This window comes from Ornithorhynchus anatinus, chromosome 7 (assembly GCF_004115215.2).
Source record: "Ornithorhynchus anatinus isolate Pmale09 chromosome 7, mOrnAna1.pri.v4, whole genome shotgun sequence".
NCBI lineage: Eukaryota > Metazoa > Chordata > Mammalia > Monotremata > Ornithorhynchidae > Ornithorhynchus > Ornithorhynchus anatinus.
The window spans coordinates 70,245,015-70,269,040 of record NC_041734.1 but is presented as its reverse complement, the minus strand read 5'-3'; the positions used below and the strand labels follow the sequence as shown (position 1 = coordinate 70,269,040).

The 24,026-nt window shown below is 53.6% G+C and overlaps 1 protein-coding gene across 4 annotated transcripts in view; it reads left to right on the top strand.

Annotated features, from left to right (window-relative positions):
• The first annotated feature begins 4,676 nt into the window (after positions 1-4,676).
• Positions 4,677-24,026, top strand: part of KCNC4 (potassium voltage-gated channel subfamily C member 4) — a 38,838-nt gene continuing 19,488 nt past the window's right edge. For all 4 annotated transcript variants that reach the window (XM_029069945.1, XM_029069946.1, XM_029069942.1 and 1 more), the window contains exons 1-2: positions 4,677-5,859; positions 23,055-23,991. In XM_029069945.1, coding sequence (XP_028925778.1) covers positions 5,149-5,859; positions 23,055-23,991 — 1,648 coding nt within the window. In that variant the 5' untranslated portion in view covers positions 4,677-5,148. The remainder of the gene's footprint in view (positions 5,860-23,054; positions 23,992-24,026) is intronic.

Sequence of the window (24,026 nt, the reverse complement as noted above, 5' to 3'; positions counted from 1 at the left end):
CTCTCCCAAGCGCTTAGTACAGTGCTTTACACAAAGCAAGTGCTCAATAAATACTATTATTATTAGTGCTAATAATAATAAGTGCCAGGCACTGTACTAAGCGCTGGAGTAGATACAAGATAATCAGGTTGGGCAGAGTCCATGTTCCAAGTGTGGCTCAAAGTCTTAATCCCCATTATATAGGTGAAGGACCTGAGGCACAGAGAAGCGAAGTGGTTTGCCCAAGATCACACAGCAGAGAAGTGGTGGAGCTGGGATTAGAACCCACCTCCTTCTGACTCCCAAGCTCATGCTCTTATCACTAGGCCACATTGCCTCTCTTCAGCCCCCTTCCCCTCTTTCTCTACCTCTAGTGTCCCGCTTCCTTCGGAGAAGCAGCGTGGTCAAATGGAAAGAGCCCAGGACGGGAAGTCAAGGGGCTAGAGCTCTAATCCCTGCTCTGCCACTTGCCTGTTGGGCTAGTCATTTTGGGCAAGTCACTTCACTTCTCTGTACTTGGTTGCTCATCTGCAAAACAGGGATTAAATATCTGCTCATCCTTAGACTGTGAGCCCTGTTGTGGGAAAGGGACTATGTCTATTCTGAGTATTCTGTATCCATCCCAGTGCTAGGCAACTAGAAATGTGTAACAGGTATCACGCGTGTAACAGGTATCACGCTTATTAGTATTATTCAGTCCTTGGTTCCAACTCACCCCGGGGTTTTACCCTTCCTCCTCTGGTCTAGAATGTCCTCTTCTTCCTTTCACAAACATTTAATAATACTAATTGTAATGATTGTTAATAATAATAATAATAATAATGATATTTGTTAAGCACTTACTCCGCGTCAAGCACTGTTCTAAGCGCTGGGGCAGATATAAGGTAATCCGGCTGTCCCACATGAGGCTCACAGTCTTAATCTCCATTTTACAGAAGAAGTAACTGAGGCACAGAGAAGTTAAGCTACTTGCCCAAAGTCACACTGCTGACAAGTGGTGGTGCTGGGATTAGAACCCACAACCTCTGACTCCCAAGCCCATGCTCTTTCCACCAAGCCACACTGCTTCTCAATGGTATTTGTTAAGTGCTTACTATGTGCCAAGCACTGTTCTAAGCACTGGGGGAGATACAAGGTAAACAGATTCTCCCACGTGGGGCTCACAGTCTTAATCCCCATTTTCAGATGAGGTAACTGAGGCACAGAGAAATTAAGTGACTTGCCCAAGGTCACACAGCTGACAAGTGGGAAAGCTGGGATTGGAACCCACGACCTCCGACTCCCAGGCCCGGGACTCTTTCCACTGAGCCACGTTGCCACCCGTCACATTTACCCTTTTGCAGGAGTTCCTCCGACTCTAAACATTTACTTTGTGCCAAGCACTGTACTTAGCACTAGGGTAGATACAAGATAATTGGATTGGACATGCTCCCTGTCCCACATTGAACCCTTCTTTCCATTCTCCCCTCATCACCTTCCCAATCCTTTACCCCTTTCACCAAGAAACACCAGCCTTATGTCTCAGGACTAAAATGGAGCTAGTTCACACATATCCCTGGATGAATTTCACCATCAGTGGCTTCTCCTTCAAGTCTGAGGGACAGCTCTGTATGAACTCGGTGCCTTTCCGCAGTAATGGCGGGAAGTCAAGGAGCTCTACACTGATGAAAACACATGTGTAAAAGGGGATAACGTTGATGCCGTTAAACAGAGTGAGAAGCCAAGAAACGGCAACAAGTAAAACAGAATCACTTGAGGGGCTGAGGAAACTGGCAGAATGCCAAGGGCAAGGGTTAATCAAGAAATGTCTGGGACTTTCTGTTCCCTCTTCTGGAGTAGGAGGGACTTGGGTTAGACTCTCAGGCATGCCCGACAATGAGGATGGCAAGGCACTGCATTAGGCTCCTGGAGTTGGAGGATAGTGTTCACTTTAAACCTCAGACTCAACACATCATCTGTTTGATCTAGATTTGATTTAGAGTGGAGGACGGGGGATGGATAAGGTGACCTCCGCAAAGTCTGGCCCGGGTGCCTGCTTATTTTCACCCCAGCACTTAGCACAGTGCTAATACCACAATTCCCACTCCCCTTTCCTTCCTCATGGCTCTGTTCTCTCAAGTCTTCACTGGTGCTCTTGGCCCCGGCCTCGGGCCCAGGAGGCCACGGAACCCAAGTATCCTGCCCCCTCCCCACCACCAAGTCCCTCATCCTGCAAAAAATGAAAGAAACAGGAACTGGAAAAAAATCCGGGCAGGGCTGCATTTCCCCTGTGGGACCCTCCCGCTTGTCCCTGCCCCTTTCCTGAAGTCTGCCTAGGTTTACGGCAGCCAGCTGGCTCCCTGGGCCCTCGGGCTTTCAGCTTCCCCCGACCACAGGCCAGGTGGGTAAGGTTGGGCATGGGGAGCCTGGGGAGGTGTGGACCAGGCTGCTACTGCTGCCCGGGTAGCCTGGGGGTGGCCCTCTGAAACAGGCCCATCCCCCACCATGGTTTCATGAGGCTGCCAGCCCCACCCCCAGCCTATCCCAAGCTCTGGATACACTCCATCCCAGAGCCAGCTTCTTCCCAGCTCCCAGCCCTTTGCCCTGGTGGAATCCAAACTCAAGCCATGGTGATTGCCATCCGGCAGTTCCACCTCATGGCCTGATAATCTCCCTTATACGGAGGGCAGTGACATGTGCCAAGATAAATCCGTCTTGGGGTAGTACAGTACCACGAGGGCATCACAAGATCAAAGATAACCTTGGCCCATTCTCTCACCATCCCCATCCTCTAGACCACCCAGACTTCCAGTGATGCCAGTAGGCAAACAGGAATGTTCGCCAGGCTAGGCGGCAAGCTAGAGAGAGCACGGAGGGATCAGAGTGAGGTCTGGGGAGGTCCCCAGAAGTCACAGGTATCCACTACCCCTAAGGCTGGGGAGAGGGGCTGATGAGCAATAAGAAGTGGTGGCTCTGCTGCCCGGGGAGGAGGGGAAGGAGATAGGAAAGAGGGAAGGAGAGGCAGGAAGGGAGAGGAGAGGGGACAGGATGGAGGGCGAGGAGGGAAGAGAAAGGAGAGGGGCAGGGAGGAGAGGGAGGTGGAAAGTAGGAAAGGAGAGGCAGGAAGGAGAGGGAGGTGGAAAGGAGGGAAGGAAAGGAGGGAAGGAGAGGCAGGAAGGAGAGGGAGATGGGAAGGAGAGAAGGAGAGGCAGGAAGGGAGAGGAAGGAAGGAAGAGGGAGGAAGGAAGGGAGAGGAAAGGGGCAGGGAGGAGAAGAAGGTGGGAAGGAGAGAAGGAGAGGCAGAAAGGGAGAGGAGAGGGGAAGGGAGGAGGGTGAGGAGGGAAGAGAAAGGAGGGGGTAGGGAGGAGATGGAGGTGGGAAGAAGGGCAGGAAGAGAGAGGAAAGGAGCATGGAGGAGGGGGAGATGGGAAGGAGGGAGGGGGAGATGGGAAGGAGGGATGGGGAGGCAGGAAGAGAGAGGAGAGGGGCAGGGAGGTGGATGAGGCGGGAAGGAAGGATGGGGAGGCAGGGAGGAGGATGAGGCGGGAAGGAGGGATGGAGAGGCAGGGAGGGAGAGGAGAACGGCAGGGCTGAAGGTGGAGGTGGGAAGAGAAAGGGGAGAGCAGGGAGGAGCGGGAAGCGGGAAGGGGGGCAGGAGGAGATAGGACGGGAGCACGGAGGGAGGAGGGGGAGGTGGAGAGGAAGGAGGGGAGAAGTAGCCGCGCAGGGCGGAGCGCCGGCAGCGGGAGGGTTACAGAGCTGGGCAGATGGCAGCGGAGGAATCTCAGCCTTAAAGGAGGGTGGGGGGTGAGAGCCCCCCCGCCGGACCCCCAGGCCGACCCCCTCCCCCCAGCCCCGGAGGGCGCGTCCCGGCCGGGCCCGGACGGACGGAGCCCGCGGAGGGAGGCGCAGAGACCCTCGGACTCCTGGGTCCGTCCAACGCCCAACGCCCGTCCCGGGGTCCGAGGGGCCGAGCGGGGGGGCGGGGGGGAGGGGGAGTCCTCCCGGAGAGACCCCGCCCCCCGCCCGTTTTATGAATGGGGGGCAGGCCCCCTTCCCCTTCCCCGCCCCCTTCCCCGCGGCCCTGACAGCATCACCGGACCCGCCCGGGGACTTGTTGCCACGCCGGGCTGCGGCGGCTCCGGCTCCCGGGAACGGACACGCCCCCGGGAAAGGTGGACACCCCCTCCTCCCGGGAAAGGTGGACCCCTCACCCCCCCCCCCGCCCTGGGCTCCGGACCGGTTCGGACGGGCGCGTCCCTGGGCCTGCCCGGCTCGGGGAGGGAGGCGAGGAGGGCAGGGGGGCGTGTGCGCGCCTGGGTAGCCCCATCCCAATCTGGGTAGCCCCCGGCCTCTCCTCGGGGATGCCTGGGTCCCTGGGGGGGTGTGTGTCTCTGTTTGTGTGTGTGAGTGTGTGAGTGTGTGTGTGCGCGCGCGCCCCTCCTCCCTTCCTCCTTTACCCCTCGCTCCGGTCCTTTATCAGTGCCTCTCTCTCTCTCTCTCTCTACCGTGTGTGTGTGTGTGTGTGTGTGTGTGTGTGTATCCCACAGCCTCTCCGGTCCCTCCTCCGCCTCCTCCTTACCCCTCGCTCTGGTCCTTTATTAGTGCTTCTCTCTCCCTCCTTTATTAGTGCTTCTCTCTCCCTCTCTTCCTCCCTCTCTCTCTCTCTCTCTCTCTCTCTCTCTCTCTCTCTCTCTCTCTCCCCTTCTGTGTGTGTGTGTGTGCGCGCGCGTGTGTGTGTGCATCCCACAGCCTCTGCCTCTCCAGTCCCTCCTCCGCCCCCTCCTTGCCCTTCGGTCTGGTCCTTTCTTAGTGCTTCTTTCTCCCCGTCTCCCTCTCTTTCTCTGGGTTGGGTGTGTTGTGTGTGTGTGTGTGTGTGTGTGTGTGTGTGTATGTGCATCCCAGAGCCTCTGCCTCTCCGGTCCCTCCTCCTCCTGCTTCTCCTCCTGGCTCCTTTCCCCCTCCCCGTCCTCCCCGAAGCCCCCAACCACCTGTGCGGCCTAGCCTCCCCCCAGGTCGTCGTCGGAGCAGCCTGTCCCGCCGGTCCCCCGGGTCCCTCCTCCCCTCGGCCCTCTCTCCCTCCCTCTCCCCGCAGCCCCCCATCTCTCCCGGCCTGACGCTGCCTCCCCGGGAAGGGTGCCTGGAGGGCAGCGGCCGCCCCCTCGCCCCGCAGCCGGCCAGCGCCTCTTTATGATCAGCTCCGTGTGCGTGTCCTCCTACCGCGGGCGTAAGTCGGGCAACAAGCCCCCGTCTAAAACATGCCTGAAGGAGGAGATGGCCCAGGGCGAGGAGTCGGAGAAGATCATCATCAACGTGGGCGGCACCAGGCATGAGACCTACCGCAGCACGTTGCGCACGCTGCCCGGCACCCGCCTCGCCTGGCTGGCCGACCCCGACGGGACGGGCGGCGGAGCCGGGGGTCACTCGGGCCACGAGCTCTTCTTCGACCGGCACCCGGGGGTCTTCGCCTACGTGCTCAACTACTACCGCACCGGCAAGCTGCACTGCCCGGCCGACGTGTGCGGGCCTCTCTTCGAGGAGGAGCTGGCCTTCTGGGGCATCGACGAGACGGACGTGGAGCCCTGCTGCTGGATGACCTACCGCCAGCACCGCGACGCCGAGGAGGCCCTCGACAGCTTCGAGAGTCCGGACGGCGGCGGGGGAGGCCTGGGCGGCGGCCTGGGCGGCGGAGGAGGCCCGGGCGGCGGCGGGGTCGCAGGTGGGCCCGGACAGGGCGACGAGGCCGGACAAGACGAGCGGGATCTGGCCCTGCAACGCCTTGGGGCCCGGGATGGAGGGCCCGCGGGGGGTCCCGGCGGAGGCGGACCCGGCGGCTGGCGGGGTTGGCAGCCCCGCATGTGGGCGCTCTTCGAGGACCCCTACTCGTCCCGAGCGGCCCGGGTAAGTTGGTTTCCTCCCCCCCTCCCCAACTTAAGAGGCGTGTGGCTCAAAAGCGGGGTGGGGGGGCCATTCTGGTGCCAGACTGGGGGTTTGGACCTCCCATCCCAGCCCTCCATTCCCATCGTTCCCTCTGCTTGGGGGCCCTGTTCCCCCCCCCTTCGCTCCCCTTACTCCGCTGGGGCCCGAAGTCCCCCCCTCCCCTCCCCGGCCCACCCCAAGCAACCGTGCCCTCCGGCCACGGGGCCCGGGCCTTCCGGATGTATCTTCTGCAGAGAGGGCAAAGGTCAGGGCCGTGAGCCAGAGAGGGAGGGAGAAACGGCGGCTTGGGGATGGGATTTTGTCCAATTAAAAGATACAAAATGCATCAGCTACTAAGGCTGTGGTTACCAAAAAAAAGAATCTCGTCTCATTATTGGGGTTCAGTTTCCAGGGGTCACCCGCATCGATCTCTCAGGACTCCCACTGGGATGGATTGATGTGGTATTGCCCACCGCCCCATCCCCCATTCCTAGGTCTGCCTCAGGAAAACCATTTAGACGTTGGTCGGAGGGCCGACCGCCCCTCGGCGAGACTCTCCAAGCATAAATAAGCAGTTCTGTCTAAAGGACGATGGGATTGGTAAGGGAGAAGCATTTCTTGCAGTGAGCGATGGGCCACCCCTGACATCCCAAGTTGTCTTATTAATGAATCTTGTAATAACACTCCCCTCCCCGCTGAGCCCTATGCAGAGCTGCCTCCCAGCCCACGGCCTTCCCTGCATCTCCGAGGCCCAGAAAAGTTGTCTGGCCTCCAGGCAGGTTCCTGGTTGACTGATTGAGCTCCAGCCTGCCAGCCTCCAGCCAGCACTGCATTTCTAATAGGGCCAGCACCAAGGGGGCTACCGGGGCCCCTCCCTCGGGGAGCTGTGGAGATGAAGACAGAAGAGGAAGAAGGGGCCTCGGAGGGGAAAGACAGCAAGAAAGAAGCTGTTTGCCCAAGCCCTTCGGTTCTCAGATCCTAGGAGTGAGTTGTGGGGATGAGCGGGTAGGGAGGCACTCCTGGGTTCTCCTGCTGAGAACCAAGCCAAGTTTAATGATCTGAAAAACGGTTTAGTGGTCTGAAACCTGGGGCAAATGTCCTGGCCCCCTCTCCTCCAAGCCCCGAGGAGCTTTCTTCCCAAGGAGTCCACATTATTGATACTAACTGCAATGGGACATATGTCCCGCAGACCCATGCTTTCAACCCTACAATTAGTTCCACCAGAGGAGAGTGTCAGTGACATCCTCAATTTCTATATCTCCTTTTTTTAGACTTCAGAGCCCTCCATACCTCCCTCCCCCGAATCATGGAGTGAATGGTAGCCCACACCAGTCCCTTGAGACAGAGGTGGAGCTGCTTCTGCCCTTCTTACAGGAGTGGCAACTGAGGCTGAGAAAAGTAAAATGACTTGCTCGAGGGCTAGTGAGAGGCAGAGATAAGTCTCCCAGAATTTGATCCCCTGAGCGGGTGGACCACTCATGGGGTTTGCCTTCTTGTTGCAGGGGGTAATTTTCCTGAGGTCCTGGACTCCCTCCCCCCTGCCCCTACACTGCCCACCTGCATCTCCTTCTGAGGTGGAGCATGGCAGCTGTTCAGTAGCATCAAAGACTGTGAGCCCATTGTTGGGCAGGGATTGTCTCTATCTGTTGCCAAATTGTACATTCCAAGCACTTAGTACAGTGCTCTACACACAGTAAGCGCTCAATAAATACAATTGAATGAGTGAATGAAGCAAAGCAACTTTAGTCTCTGCGGTGAGATGGAGTGTGAAGCTGAGGACTTGGGCGGGAGGGGCAATAACTGGAAAAGGCGTGGAAAACCAAAACCTAAAGAAAATTCCCCCGGACTCATTTTGGCCAAAAGATTTCCATCCCCTTTCCCCTCCAAACCCCTTCTTTAAGTGATGAGTAAAGAGCAGATCAGACTTCTCCATTTCCTGTCAGTGTTGATAACAGGGCTCCGCCCACAGCAGACACACCATAAAAGTTGGTGACTGATGGAGTGTCTGCCTGGGAGAGGTGCTAAGGAGCAGTAACTTGGCCGAGATGAGAGGAGCTAAAGGGAGGAAAAGGAGAAGACACCAAGGTCTGGATAATCCTGCAAATCAAACGTCAGTCCCTGGATTGTGGAATTTCAGTTTGTGAAGCAGTAAGGCTCACTGGAAAGAGCATGGACCTTGGAAGTCAGAGGATCTGCTTTCTCTTCCTGGCTCTTCCACATGTCTGCTGTGTGACCTTGGGCAAGTCACTTAATTCTTTGGGCCTCGGTTACCTCATCTATAAAATGGGGATTCAATCCTACACCCTCCTATTTAGACCGTGAGTCCCATGAGGGACAGGGATTATGTCCAACCTATATAACTTTTATCTACCCCAGCACTTGGAATAATTACGGTACTTGTTAAACTCTTACTATGTGCCAAGAACTGTTCTAAACACTGGGGTAGATACAAGTTAATCAGGTTGGACACATTCCCTGTCCCCCATAGGGCTCACGGTCTTCATCCTCATTTTATAGTTGCATTAACAGAGAAGTTAAATGACTTGCCCAAGGTCACACAGCAGACAAGCGGTAGAGCTGGGACTAGAACCCAAGTCCTTCTGACTCCCAGGCCTGTGTTCTATATACTAAGCCATGTTGCTTCTTGTGTCATAAATATTATAATTATTATTTAGTTGAAACAGGAGAGTTGAAGTGTCAGGAAAGGAAAGGATCATAAATCTTGGCTCACTGGAAGAAGAACTGAGGTGGGGTGACTCGGAAGAATGGAGAGTCTCAGGGCCGGAGTGAATGCCCTCAGAGGGCCTCAACCCACCCTCCCCGCGGAGCCCCTGGGAGAACAGTGGGACTGCCGAGGTTGGGGGAGAGAGGACATAGAGAAGCAGCGTGGCTCAGTGGAAAGAGCACGGGCTAGGGAGTCGGAGGTCATGGGTTCGAATCCCGGCTCTGCCACTTGTCAGTTGTGTGACTGTGGGCAAGACACTTAATTTCTCTGTGCCTCAGTTACCTCATGTGTAAAATGGGGATTAAGACTGGGAGTCTCACATGGGACAAGCTGATTACCTTGTGTCTACCCCAGCGCTTAGAACAGTGTTCTGCACATAGTAAGCACTTAACAAATACCAACATTATTATATCATGGAGGAGCCCCGAGCTCAGAAGCATCCCCTACCCCTTTGCAAAATCTCTCTGAGGCAGGAGCCGAGCCCGCGGTCATTTGGAATTTTCGGCGCGAGTTCTGACGGGAGCAAACTGGCAATAAGTGGGAAGAGCGCTAAGATGATTAGGAGAGGCTGTTGCCTAGCTACAGGCCTGGCCCTGGCCTTTTGCCTGCATGCACACACTGGTCGCTTGGCTACGGGGCCCCGAGTGTGCGACGTGTTTTTCTGAGCACGTGGGACCGTGAGTTGTTGCGGGGCATTGAGCCTCTGCCCTCCACATGCCCCTCAGGCCTGTGGTCAGACCGGCCTGTCTCACCCCTACAAGTGCCACCTGACTGTGGCTCGGGATGAGAGGGAAGTGGGGGAGTTTCAGAGGGGTCAGGGATGTGGGAGGCAGAGGGTGTCTTTGGGCAGAAGGCAGATCAGCGGCCAGCGAAGGGGGGAATGAGCGAGCAACCGCAACCAAGTCATCAGAGCAATCCAAACCAGAATGACCTTTTCCTGATTTTCCGCAGGGACTGGTGAGCCAGTGGAGATGGTTTGGAGCCTGAGCTCTCTGGGTGGCTGAATTTTGCTCTTGAGGGTGGGTAGGTGCCACCCTCTTCCTTCACTTCATGGTTTTCTCCTGGGACCATTTGAACCAAGAAAGGGAGAAGCACAAGATCTCACCTCCAGCCGAGCACAGGCTTGGGAGTCAGAAGGACCTCGGTTCTAATCCCTTGCTCAAGTCACTTCACTTCTCTGTGCCTCAGTTCCCTCATCTGGAAAATGGGGATTAAGACTGTAAGCCTTATGTGGGACAGAGACTGTGTCCAACCCAATTACCTTGTATCTTCTCCAGTGCTTGGAACAGTGTCTGGCACATAATGTTTGACAAATACCACAGTTTTTATTATTACTATTATTATTAGTAGTAGTAGTATTACTACCCTTGGCTGGAAGCTGGATTCTGGATTCTCTGTGGACAGCAGCCTCCCTAACCAGAATGTCATGGGGCACTGGGAGAGAGGAATCCAACCTCTCAGTTGAGACACTTGCAGAGTCTCTCTGGGCCAGTCGTGGCCCAGTCCTTTGGGGGCAAAGGGATGAGCAGGGGTTGCTGTGAGGCACTGTGGCAGTTGTTGCTCACTTGGATCATCAAATATGACTTCTCAATAGGGCCAGGCAGGGTCAGGGAAGTGGAAATGCAGTGCTGACACTTTACGTTCACCTGGTTGTTCCCTGAACCTAATAATAATAATGTTGGTATTTGTTAAGCGCTTACTATGTGCCGAGCACTGTTCTAAGCGCTGGGGTAGACATAGGGGAATCAGGTTGTCCCACGTGGGGCTCACAGTCTTAATCCCCATTTTACAGATGAGGGAACTGAGGCACAGAGAAGTTAAGTGACTTGCCCACAGTCACACAGCCAACAAGTGGCAGAGCTGGGATTCGAACTCATGAGCCCTGACTCCAAAGCCCATGCTCTTTCCACTGAGCCACACTGCTTCTGTGGCACAGGGTCCTGTGGCACAGCTAGGAACCACACTGGCTCATAGATTTCCTGGGCCATACTAGGGAGGCTCTCAGGTCTGAAGACCCTGCAGTGGATGTAGTTGGGGATCCAGGTAGGAATTCCAGGGGCTCAGGAATCAAGTTCAATCTGAAACACCAGTGTTATGGGGAGCTACTACCTAGACTTGCCCGGGGTGGGGTACAGAGTAAGACTGAGATTACTCTGGCCTCCTCAGGGGGTTGGTTTGAGGCTCCACTGCCTGACCATTGGCCTCTGTTCTGGAACCCCAGACTTTCATTCATTCATTCAATAGTATTTATTGAGCGCTTACTATGTGCAGAGCACTGTACTAAGCGCTTGGGATGAACAAGTCGGCAACAGATAGAGACAGTCCCTGCCGTTTGACGGGCTTACAGTCTAATCGGGGGAGACGGACAGACAAGAACAATGGCACTGAACAGTGTCAAGGGGAAGAACATCTCATAAAAACAATGGCAACTAAATAGAATCAAGGCGATGTACAATTCATTAACAGGACTTTGGCCTCCTCCCTGGGTCCCCGGGAAGGACATGGCAGCTCTAGCTCCTACTTGGGTAATCAGGACTTTTTGAGGCAAGGGGGTTCAACCCTTGGTAAAATAGCTGCTGGTGTGAGGCAGCTCTCCTTGATCTGAAGGTGGGTGGAGGAGGCAGGGCTCTGTGCTACGTGCCTGAGCAGGAGCAGAAGTACCTCAGGGCCCTAGAGTTTGTGGGGAATGGAGTAGCAATGATAATTGTGGTATTTAGCAGGTGCTTACTATTTTTTATTGATATCCCTTAAGTGCTTACTGTGTGCCAGGCACCGTTTTAAGTGCTGGGGTAGATACAAGGTAATCAGGTTGGACCCAATCCGTGTCCCACATGGGGCTCACAGTCTTCACCCCCATTTTACAAATGAGGTAACTGAGGCACAAAAAAGTGAAGTGACTTGCCCAAGGCCACACAGCAGACTAGTGGCAGAGCCAAGATTAGAACCCAGGTCCTTCTGACTCTTAGGCCCGAGTTCTACCCACTAAGCCACACTGCTTCTCTTACTTTGTGCCATACACTGTTCATTCATTCATTCAATAGTATTTATTGAGCGCTTACTATGTGCAGAGCACTGTACTAAGCGCTTGGAATGGACAAGTCGGCAACAGATAGACACAGTCCCTGCCATTTGACGGGCTTACAGTCTAATCGGGGGAGACAAGAACAGTGGCAATAAATAGAGTCAAGGGGAAGAACATCTCATAAAAACAATGGCAACTAAATAGAATCAAGGTGTTCTAGGTGCTGAGGGAGATAATGTGGAAAGAGCGAGGGCTTGGGAGTCAGAGGTCATGGGTTCTAATCCCTGCTCCACCACTTGTCTATTTTGTGACCTTGGGCAAGTCACTTAACTTCTCTGTGCCTCAGTTCCCTCATCTGTAAAATGGGGATTAAGCCTGTGAGCCCCATGTGGGACAACCTGATTACCTTGCATCTACCCCAGCGCTTAGAACAGTTCCTGGCACATAGTAAGCACTTAACAAATAATTACCATCATTGTTATACAAGATCACTCGGTCAGATACAGTCCCTCTCCCATAAGGGGCTCACAAATTAAGTGGGAGGGAGAAGGGGTATTGAATCCTCATTTTACACATGAGGAAATAGAGGAAAAGGAAAGTGAAGTGACTTGTCCAAGTTACACAATGGGCAAGTGGTAAGGTTGGGATTAGAACCGGGTCTTTCATTCATTCATTCATTCATTCAATAGTATTTATTGAGTGCTTACTATGTGCAGAGCACTGTACTAAGCGCTTGGGATGAACAAGTCGGCAACAGATAGAGACAGTCCCTGCCGTTTGACGGGCTTACGGTCCTTGACGGACAGACGAGAACAATGGCAATAAACAGAGTCAAGGGGAAGAACATCTCGTAAAAACCGATGGCAACTAAATAGAATCAAGGCGATGTACAATTCATTAACAAAATAAATAGGGTAACGAAAATATATACAGTTGAGCGGACGAGTACAGTGCTGTGGGGATGGGAAGGGAGAGGTGGAGGAGCAGAGGGAAAAGGGGAAAATGAGGGTTTAGCTGCGGAGAGGTAAAGGGGGGATGGCAGAGGGAGTAGAGGGAGAAGAGGAGCTCAGTCTGGGAATGCCTCTTGGAGGAGGTGAGTTTTAAGTAGGGTTTTGAAGAGGGGAAGAGAATCAGTTTGGCGGAGGTGAGGAGGGAGGGCGTTCCGGGACCGCGGGAGGACGTGACCCGGGGGTCGACGGCGGGATGGGCGAGACCGAGGGACGGCGAGGAGGTGGGCGGCAGAGGAGCGGAGCGTGCGGGGTGGGCGGTAGAAAGAGAGAAGGGAGGAGAGGTAGGAAGGGGCAAGGTGACGGAGAGCCTCGAAGCCTAGAGTGAGGAGTTTTTGTTTGGAGCGGAGGTCGATAGGCAACCACTGGAGTTGTTTAAGAAGGGGAGTGACATGCCCAGATCGTTTCTGCAGGAAGATGAGCCGGGCAGCGGAGTGAAGAATAGACTGGAGCGGGGCGAGAGAGGAGAAAGGGAGGTCAGAGAGAAGGCCGACACAGTAGTCTAGCCGGGATATAACGAGAGCCCGTAACAGTAAGGTAGCCGTTTGGGTGGAGAGGAAAGGGCGGATCTTGGCGATATCGTAGAGGTGAAACCAGCAGGTCTCGGTAACGGATAGGATGTGTGGGGTGAACGAGAGAGATGAGTCAAGGATGACACCGAGATTGCGGGCCTGAGAGACGGGAAGGACGGTCGTGCCATCCACGGTGATAGAGAAGTCTGGGAGAGGACCGGGTTTGGGAGAGAAGATGAGGAGCTCAGTCTCGCTCATGTTGAGTTTTAGGTGGCGGGCCGACATCCAGGTGGAGACGTCCCGGAGGCGGGAGGAGATGCGAGCCCGAAGGGAGGGGGAGAGGACAGGGGCGGAGATGTAGATCTGCGTGTCATCTGCGTAGAGATGGTAGTCAAAGCCGTGAGAGCGAATGAGTTCACCGAGGGAGTGAGTGTAAAAAATGGAGAACAGAAGAGGGCCAAGAACTGACCCTTGAGGAACTCCAACAGTTAAAGGATGGGAGGGGGAGGAGGCTCCAGCGAAGGAGACCGAGAATGACCGGCCAGAGAGGTGAGAGGAGAACCAGGAGAGGACAGAGTCCGTGAAGCCAAGGTGAGATAAGGTATGGAGGAGGAGGGGATGGTCGACAGTGTCAAAGGCAGCAGAGAGGTCAAGGAGGATTAGAATGAAGTAGGAGCCATTGGATTTGGCAAGAAGGAGGTCATGGGTGACCTTAGAGAGTCTTCTGACTCCCAGGCCTGTGCTCTTTCTACCAGGCCATGCAGCAGAGGAAGGGCATTCTTGGTGTCACTCCTTGTGGGAGAAGGCATTAGGAATCAGCTAATGCCTGAGGTAGCTGATGTTACCGATGCAGGGCAGGCGAGGAGATGGAGGGTGCCCCAACGAAAAAATGACCTAGTATCACACCTCGGGCAGTTCACGTTCTAATAGGGGCTTGCAGTCCTGGCCCGAGAGGACTCCTTCTTTCCCAGAGCCACAGCAGTGTTGGGTGGAGAAAAGAGCACAGGTCTGGGCATTTTAGTTTTCCTCCAGGTCTAGTGCTAGCCTGCTGGATGATCTTTGGTAAGTCTCAATCTTTCCTCCATTTCCTCATCTGTAAAATGGGTGCACACTGCCTTTCCCTAGAGGTGCAGTCAAGATAAACATCAGATGAGGAATGTACACCAGAAAATGAAAAGGCTAAATAAAATTCAAGGTGGGGTGTCACTGTCTCTTTAGAATCGGCGGGGTGGGGACGAGGGGCTCCCCGGACTTGTCCTCAGGCAGGGGGATCACCAACAAACTAGCCCCTCTTTCTGAAACCTCCCTACCACCAAGCAGGCCCAGTGCAACTTTCAGATCACGGTCTTTTTTGGTCTCTGCTTGGAACAGATAAACATTCGCCTCTGAACAGCTTGTCTCTGGGAGGATGAGGTGTTTGTGTTTTTGCCATGGTGGAGAAAAAAACAAACTGGGAGTCTTTTCAAAAACAGGGGGGGAGAGCAGTCGACGGGGGGAGAGAGAGAGAGAGAATAGGAGCGAGGCGGGGTTGGCGGCCTCAGGACGGAGAGCAGCCAGGGTCAGGGGTCCGAGGAGCTTGGACTCTCTCAGGCAAAGCTGTGATTTCTCTCTGCCTGCGGCAAGAGGGGTTTAGGTGGAGGGAGGAGGGGGAGAGGGGCTGGCCAGCTGGAAGCGGGCCCCCCGGGGTGTTCTCCCGCCCGCCCGCCCGTTCCTGGAGGGAGCAGGTGGTTCGCGGCCGGCGGCGCCTGGGCTGCCGCAGTATTTCTCTGCACAGTGACCCACGTGTGCGCGGTTGGGGGCTGGAGAGTGTCTCCGTCTGGGTCTCTGGAGCTCAGCAGCTGGTGTGATCTGCTTCCCGGCCTGCAGGGTCTGGCCCTCTGGGGAGGCGGCCTTGGCACCAGGAACTCGGGGAGGAACCTGGAGCGCCTTCCCCGGCCCATCCAATGTGGGCCCGGTGCAGCTCCTGCCAGACCTGAGTGGTTCTAGGCCATTTGAACTACAGCTGCCTCAGCTTTCCATAGGGTCCCAGCCGAGGCTGTGGGGACCCTGGTGGAGGACCATGGGAGGCTTGCCTGGGCAGAAAGGCGGACTCCGGCTCCCTCCCGAGTCAGCCTTTTGCATGCTCCATGCCTGTCCAGAGAGGAGGGAGCCGCTTGACTCCTCTTCTGGCTCCGTCTTCAACCTGAAAGACCTGGGGCTCCCCAGCAATCCCAGGCCGGAATCCCCTTATCCTGGGACCCTGGGAAATGAGGTCACAGCTAAGCAGAGAGCCTCCTCAGGGACCTCTGAGCTGCACATTCCTCCTCAGGTGGATTAAAGTTTCTCTCCAAGGGCTCAGAACCACAGCAACAAACCCTCCTTTTCAAGCACGTTGGTCTCCTTCTCTCTTGCTGCTCTGTCTCCTTCTTTTCTCCACCTGTGAGCCTTCCATGCTCGTGGTGACCTCCAAAGCCCCAGATTCTCAATAAGTTGTATTTATTGAATGCTTACTGTGTTCAGAGCACTGTACTAAGTGCTTTGGAGAATACAGTATAACAGTTGGTAGACACATTCCTTGACCATTCTTTCTTTCTCTTTATTTCCTCTGTCCCTGTGACAGCCCTTCTCCCCCAGCAACTGCTCCTCCTGGGGAAACAGATGTTGCCCCCGCTTGATTCTACCTCCTCTTCTAGTGGAAAGAGTGTGGACCTAGGAGTTAGAAGACTTGGGTGCCAATACCCGCCCCACCACCTGTCTGTTGTGTGATCTTGGGCAAGTCACTTAACTTCTCTGTGTCTCAGTTATCTCATCTATAAAATGGGAATTCAGTGCCGGTTCTCCCTCCTACTTAGACTGTGAGTCCCATGTGGGATAGGGATTGTGTCCAACTTGATTATCATATATCTACCTCAGTGCTTAGAATAGTGTTTGGCATGTAGTAAGCACTTAACAAATACATTATAAAAAAGTGGCTTTGGGTCCACCAGACGAGAACCAGTCTGCTTCTCATTGCTTAGCTCAGCGGGCCTTGGGATTCCCTCAGTTCCAGGCCCACGGGGCTCAATCAATAAATAAATGAATCAATGGTATTTACTGAGCACTTATTGAGTGCCGAGCACAGAACTAAGCTCTTGGGAGAGTACAATACAACAAAGTTGGTAGAAATAATCCCAGCCCACAAAGAGCATACGGTGTAGAGAGGGAGCCAGACATTAAAAGGAACGGTGGATATGTACATAAATCCTGTGGGGGTCTAGACTGAGAGCTCATTGTGGGCAGGGATTGTCTCTCTTTGTTGCTGAATTGATGATGATGGTATTTGTTAAGCATTTACTACATGCCGAGCACCGTTCTAAGTGCTGAGATAGATACAAGGTTATCAGGTTGTCCCTCATGGGGCTCACAGTCTTAATCCCCATTTCACAGATGAGGCAAGTGAGGCACAGAGAAGTTAAGTGATTCGCCCAAAGTCACACAGCAGAGAAGTGGCGGAGCTGGTATTAGAACCCACGACCTCTGACTCCCAAGTCCGTGCTCTTTCCACTAAGCCACGCTGCTTCTCATTGTACTTGAATTGTACTTCCCAAGTGCTTAGTACAGTGCTCTGCACACTGTAAGTGCTCAATAAATACGATTGAATGAAGGAATGAGGGTGGGGCGAATATCAAGTGCTTAAAGATCCAAGTTCATAGGTGATGCAGAAGGGAGAGAGATTAGAGGAAAAAGGGGCTTAGACAGAGAAGGCCTCTTGGAGAAAATGTGATCTTTTAATAAGGCTTTGAAGGTAGCAGAAATTGGTGGTCTGTCAGATAGGAAGGGGAAAGGAGTTCCAGACCGGAAACTAGGAGGGAGTGAGCTGATTGAATGTTTTAAAACAGTTTTTGTCTGATGCAGGGGTGGATGGGCAGCCCCTGGAAATATTTAGACTATGAGCTGCAGGTGGGACAGGGACTCTATCCAAACTGATAAACTCATATCTATCCTAGCACTTAGAGCAGTGCTTCTCTCATAGTAAGTACTTAACAAATACAATAATGATAGTAATGTGGACTGACTGGTTTTTTAGAAGAATGATCTGGGCAGCAGAATGAGTAAGGAGTGGAGCTCGGGGTGGGCAGGGATTGTCTCTGTTGCTAAATTTTACTTCCCAAGTGCTTAGTGTAAGCCCCCCGTTTAGACTGTAAGCCCGTCAAACGGCAGGGACTGTCTCTATCTGTTGCCGACTTGTTCATTCCAAGCGCTTAGTACAGTGCTCTGCACATAGTAAGCGCTCAATAAATACTATTGAATGAATACTCTGCACACTGTAAGGACTCAATAAATATGATTGAAAGAATGAATGAGTGGAGAGAGACAGGATGTAGGCAGGGAGGTCAGCAAGGAGGCTGATGCAGTAGTCAAGGTGGGATTTAAGTGCCTGGATCAGCAGAGTAGCAGTTCATTGGAGAGGAAAGGGCAGATTTTAGTGATGTAGTCAAGGTAAAACTGACAGAATTTGGCGATATTGAACATGTTGGTTGAATGAGAGATGAATCAAAGATAATGCCAAGGTTATAGATTTCTGAAATAGAGAAGGTAGTGGTGTTGTCTTTAATGATGGAAAGACAGGGGGAAAACAGGGCTTGGGTGGGAAGTTAAGGAGTTCTGTTATCGGACGTGTTAAGTTTGAGGTGTCAGTGGAACATCCGAATAGAGATGTCCTGAAAGAAGGAGAAAATGCGAGACTGTAGAGAAGGAGAGAGGTCAGGGCTGGAGATGTAGATTTGGAAATCATCTGCATAGAGGTGGTAGTTTAAGCCACAAGAGAGAATAATTTCTCCAAGAGAATTTCTCCATGAGGCTCCCACACTGGTTGTAACCTCCCCAGCTCCAATCTCTGTCTTCCACTTCCTCTGTCCCTGTGATAGCCCATTTCCTCCCATTGCTGCTTCTCCTGGGGAGACAGATATTGCCCCCGCTGTCCCACCTCCTCTTCCCTTGAGTGGCGTTGGGCCCACCTGATGAGAACCAGCCCCTTTCTCGTTGATTAGCTCAAAGGCCTTGGAAGTTTCTCAGCACCAGGCCTGCCAGGGGCTCCAGAGCTGGGCCTCAGTGTCCACCTCCTGGGAGAAACTGACCACAGCATACGAAGTTGTCCCGGTGGGCCTGGAAGGGGAAGGAGAAGAGTCGGCCGTTATTATTTAATTACCACTTTGCTCTTTTGCCCAGCAGTTCTCCTGGGGTGTCTTCATTCATTCGTTCATTCATTCATGCTTATTGAGCACCTCAGGTGTGCCGAGCAATGGATGAGAACCGAGAGAAGACATGAGGATGGTCAGTTAGACCTGGCCTCGATCCACTGTCTTCATCTGCCCTCTGACAGCTAAATGTTGTAGCATCTCTTGTTCCTCGATGGACCTGGGTCCTCTGGCTCCAGCTCGCTCTCTGACTCAAAGACGACCTGGCACTCAGGGAAGCAAGTTCTGCCTTGCTGCTTTTACACAGGCGCTCAATGCCCTCTTTGCCCTGACGCCACCCTGTCTCTGCCACATAGACAGAACTGAGCCATGAGGTTGACCTGTCAGAGGCCACTCGATGAAATTGGAGGGGTGAGAGAAGCAGAGTGGCTCAGTGGAAAGAGCCCAGGCTTGGGAGTCAGAGGTTATGGGTTCGAATTCTGCCATTACTTCTCAGAGCCTCAGTTACTTCATCTGGAAAATGGGGATGAAGACTGTGAACCCCACGTGGGACAACCTGTTCACCTTGTATCTCCCCTAGCGCTTAGAACAGTGCTTTGCATATAGTAAACGCTTCACAAATACCATACAAAAAGAAAGCGGAAACTGTTTCCGCGTTAATAACGGTGGTCGTCATTGAGCTCAAACTATGTGCCAACCACTGTGCTAAGTGCCAGGGTGTATACACTATAATAAGACTGGACACAGTCCCTGTCCTGCATGGAACTCGCAGCCTAAGTGGGAGGGAGAACAGGGATCCAACACCCATTTTACAGATGAGGTAACTGAGGTACAGAGAAGTTAAGTGACTTGCCCGAAGTCACACAGCTGATAGGTGGCAGAGCCGGGATTAGAACTCACAACCTCTGACTCCCAAGCCCAGGCTCCTTCTACAAAGCCACACTGCTTCTACATTCAATTCATTTATTCAATCGAATTTATTGAGCGCTTACTGTGTGCAGAGCACTGTACTAAGCACTTGGAAAAAACAATTCAGCAACAAGTAGAGACAATCCCTGCTCACAGAGGGCTCACAGTCTGGAAGACTGTGACTTCTAAATGACTTGTCTGGATCACCACCTGTGAGGGGAACTTGGCCCATGTGTGGAGCGGGAGTCTCCTTGGGAAATAAACCCACTCTGAACGGTTTCCAAGCAGAGTTAGAGCTACGGGAAATTCAGGGTCTTAGAAATAAGTGCAAGGGGTCAAAAGAGGCCCGACCTCCCTTTGGATATTGGCTTCCCAGAGGGAGATCAAGCTGGCTACTCCATGGGTGGGGAGAGGAGCAGTTAACCTGTCTGAGAAAGCCAGCTTGGGGCTTGTTGCTGCTGGAGGAATCTGGGATTCTGAGTGGCCCTGGAGAGGGAGCCAGACCTGCCCTGCTCCCTTCCGCGGGGGTCTCATCAGCAGCCACCTTGCCTCTCTGCCACCCAGGCCGGAGGCAGGGGAAGAAGGAAAAGAGGGATTGATTTTGACGGCAGGAGCCGTCAGCTCCCTAGCTCAGGGTGGCGGGTGGCAGGGCCTCCGGGGACGGCAGCGGGGTGGCAGCCGCATGAATTACAAATGAAGGCTTGGTAATTGGTGTTATTACAGATGCATTTCATATCCATTCATAATGATTGGACACTTAAACCCAACGGTTACTGTGGAAAGTGCCGTTTCCATCATCCCAGCCGGAATCCCAGTTGCCGCGGGGACCGGCACCTCCTCATGGGGCCTTCGAAGGCCAGGGGCCTCAGCCAGGCTGGAGGCTCTGGCCCCTCGCCTCTGACTGAGGTCGTGCTGCCCCCTTGACCTCATCCCTTGCCCTATTTCCCTTCTCCTCTGACCCAGGGAGTGTTTGGGGGGATTGCTGCTGTTTTTAAGGAGCTGGTTGGTTTTGGAGTGATGGGTGTGTTTGTGTGGGGGGGGCGGTGGTACAAGTGAGTATTCATTCATTCATTCTTTGTATTTATTGAGCGCTTACTGTTTACAGAGCACTGTACTAAGTGCTTGGGGGAGTACACTACAACAATAAACAGACACATTCCCTGCCCAGAATGAGTTTACAGTCTAGAGGGAGGAGTATGTTTGTGTGCATGCCTATTAGGAACTGGATGTAAAGTTCTGACTCCCTGCCCTTGTGGGTGGGTTTCAGGAATAGTGGATAGAGCACAGACCTGGGAGTCAGAAGGATCTGGGTCCTGATCCCAGCTTTGCCAGCTGTCTGCTGTGTGACCTTGGGCAAGTCACTTCACTTCTCTTGCCTCAGTTTCCTCATCTGCAAAATGGGGGATTGAAACTGAGCCCCACATGGGACAGGACTGAATCCACCCCAGTGTTAGAATAGTGCCTGGCACACAGTAAGCGTTTAACGAATACCACAATTACTATTATTATTGGGTGGGTGAGAGACAGTCTCTGGTGTCCATGTCCCGCTTTTGTCCCCTTCTCCCCGATCCTGCTGCTGGCTTGGCCCAGCTGGCCATGGGAAGGTGATGTGCCCAGAAGGGAGCCTACAGGACACCCCCACCTGCTTGCTTGGTCTGGAAGGGAATGAAGAGCCTCCCCCTCTCCCCCTGGGATGTTCTGGGGGGCTGGGGTCAACGTTGAGAGTTGGCTAAAATGAGGTTTGTTTGGGGGTTCTGAGCAGGAGTTGTTGCTGCTCTGGTCCTTGGGCTGGTATGGCTGGGGAGAGGCCCTGGTCCATTCTTCACAGTGACCTGCTCTGGTCTGACCAGCTCTGCTGGGGAGCCAGAGCTGGAGGGGATGGGCAGGGAGACATAAGATCACCTCAGAAAAGGTGGAGAGTTGCAGGGGAGACCCTCTTTCCTCAGTGAGGGGAAGGGGTAGTTCTGGAGGACTGCCTTTCGGGCAGTTACTAATCTGAATCACTGAACAGTTTTCCTGAGTGCCCATTGAATACCAACCGGGGGGGGGAAAGTCAGAGAAAGGTGGGTTCACCAACTCACCTAAAGATACTTGGAGAATTAAATAAAGAGGCAGATGACAGAACGGAGATGTGCAAGGCAGACATGGGCATGTGGCCCTAAAACAGAGCTAATCTACACACGAATCACTGGGTTCTGCAGTGATTGGGTCGCCGGATGTCATTCTGGGCACATCTGGGCTGGATTCATTTTCCTATCCCCGGGCCACCGTTCTTATGAAAGGTAGAGTGACTTAGTGGGCAGAGCATAGGATTGGGAATCAGGAGACTTAGATTGTAATCCTGACTCTGCCATTCGTGTGTGACCTTGGGCAAGTCATTTACCTTCTGTGAGTCTTAGTTTCCTCATTCCCCTCTCCTTTGTTGGTGAGTCCCATGTAGGACTGTATTCTACCCCATCATTTAGTGCAGCGCTTGACACCCAGTAAGCACCTGCTAATTAGCATGATTATTGTTATTATTAATCCCTGGTGGAGATTAATGATTCAGCCAGGCAGGTTTCTTTAAATGGACAACAGCTTAGCTGCCTGGTGAGGTGGCCACTGTCCCTGGTGGATGGAGAAGTGAACAGGAGTAAATCCAGGGAAGCTGGTCCATGGTGGAGCAGCAGGAGCTCAGCCCCACCCTAAGGGAGAGAGAGACTGCCTCTGCCTAGCCCTCTCTCATTACGATATTGAGGTAAGAGAAGGAAGAGGAAGATGCTTGTGCCTTGAGTGGGGAGCATGGGAAGAGCTGGACAGGAAAGGGGTTGAGGCCAGGTCAGGGAGATGAAGAGTTCTGGACATGATTGGTCATCCCATCCATGCCCCAGGCAATCAAACAGTAGTCTTTATTAAGCATCTATAGTGTGCTGTACTAAGTGGTTGGGAGAGTACATTTGAGTTAGTAGGCATGATCCCTTCCTTCAAGGAGCTTACAGTCTAATTCAGTCTCCAGTCAGCACTCCAGCTTGTCGGATGAGAATTGATCACTAAAAGCCCATCTCCTCCCAGAAGCCTTCTCTGACTTATCTATCAATCATAATTACTGAGCACTTACTGCATGCAGAGCACTATTCTAAGCCCTTGGGCAAGTACAACATAACAGAGTGGGTAGACACATTCCCTGCCCACAGCGAGCCTACGGTCTAGAGGGGGAGACAGACATTAATATAAATACATAAATTATGGACATGTACCTAAGTGCTGTGGGACTGAGGGAGGGGTGAATAAAGGGTGCAAAACTAAGTGCAAGGGTGATATGGAAGGGGGTGGGAGAAGAGAAAATGAGGGCTTAGTGAGAACTCTCATCTCCCCCTACTATGTCACCTGAGCACTTGAGCCCTCCCCTACTAAGCACTTAATACCCACACACACACACCCTCCTCCCCACAACAGCACATAATAATGCTATTTGTTTAGCACTGACTATGTGCCAAGCACTGTTCTAAGTACGGGGGTAGATACAAGGTAATCAGGTTGTACCACATGGAGCTCACAGTCTTAGTCCCCATTTTACAGATGAGGTAATTGAAACACAGAGAAGTGAAAAGACTTGCCCAGAGTCACACAGCTGATGAGTAGCAGAACCGGAATTAGAACCCATGACCTCTGACTCCCAAGCCCGTGCTCTTTCCACTAAGCCACAGCTCTTCTCTGTACATATGTACATAACTTTAAACTGTTGCTTGCCCTTACCTTTAATGTAGGTCTGTGCAACTCCCTTCCCACCCTCTGTCTCCCACTCCTCACTCCCCTGTGGTGGGCTCACTGGGGCTTGGCCTGTCCTTCCCTCCCCGCTCTCCCCAGGTGGTGGCCTTCGCCTCTCTCTTCTTCATCCTGGTCTCCATCACCACCTTCTGCCTGGAGACCCACGAGGCCTTCAACTTCGACCGCAACGTGACGGAGATCCACCGGGAGGGCAACACCACCAGCGTCCACTACCGGACGGAGGTGGAGACGGAGCCCGTCCTGACCTACATCGAGGGCGTCTGCGTGCTGTGGTTCACCTTGGAGTTCCTGGTGCGGATCGTCTGCTGCCCGGACACGCTGGTCTTTGTCAAGAACCTGCTGAACCTCATTGACTTCGTGGCCATCCTCCCCTTCTACCTGGAGGTGGGGCTGAGCGGGCTGTCCTCCAAGGCGGCCCGGGACGTGCTGGGCTTCCTGAGGGTGGTCCGCTTCGTCCGCATCCTGCGCATCTTCAAGCTGACGCGCCACTTCGTGGGGCTGCGAGTTCTGGGCCACACCCTCCGGGCCAGTACCAATGAGTTCCTGCTGCTCATCATCTTCCTGGCCCTAGGCGTCCTCATCTTCGCCACCATGATCTACTATGCCGAGCGGATCGGGGCCCGGCCCTCCGACCCCCGGGGCAACGACCACACCGACTTCAAGAACATCCCCATCGGCTTCTGGTGGGCTGTGGTCACCATGACCACCCTGGGCTACGGGGACATGTACCCCAAGACCTGGTCAGGCATGCTAGTGGGGGCGCTGTGCGCACTGGCCGGAGTGCTCACCATCGCCATGCCGGTACCTGTCATCGTCAACAATTTTGGCATGTACTACTCACTAGCCATGGCCAAGCAGAAGCTGCCCAAGAAGAGGAAGAAGCACGTGCCCCGCCCACCCCCTCTCGAGTCGCCGACCTACTGCAAGTCGGAGGGAAACTCCCTGCGCGACAGTGCCCTGAGCGACGTCGCCGGGCCCCTGTCGGGGGAGGAAGGGGCGGAGAGGAAGCGGTCAGGTCAGGAGGCGGCGGGAGGGGAGGGCAAGGAGGGG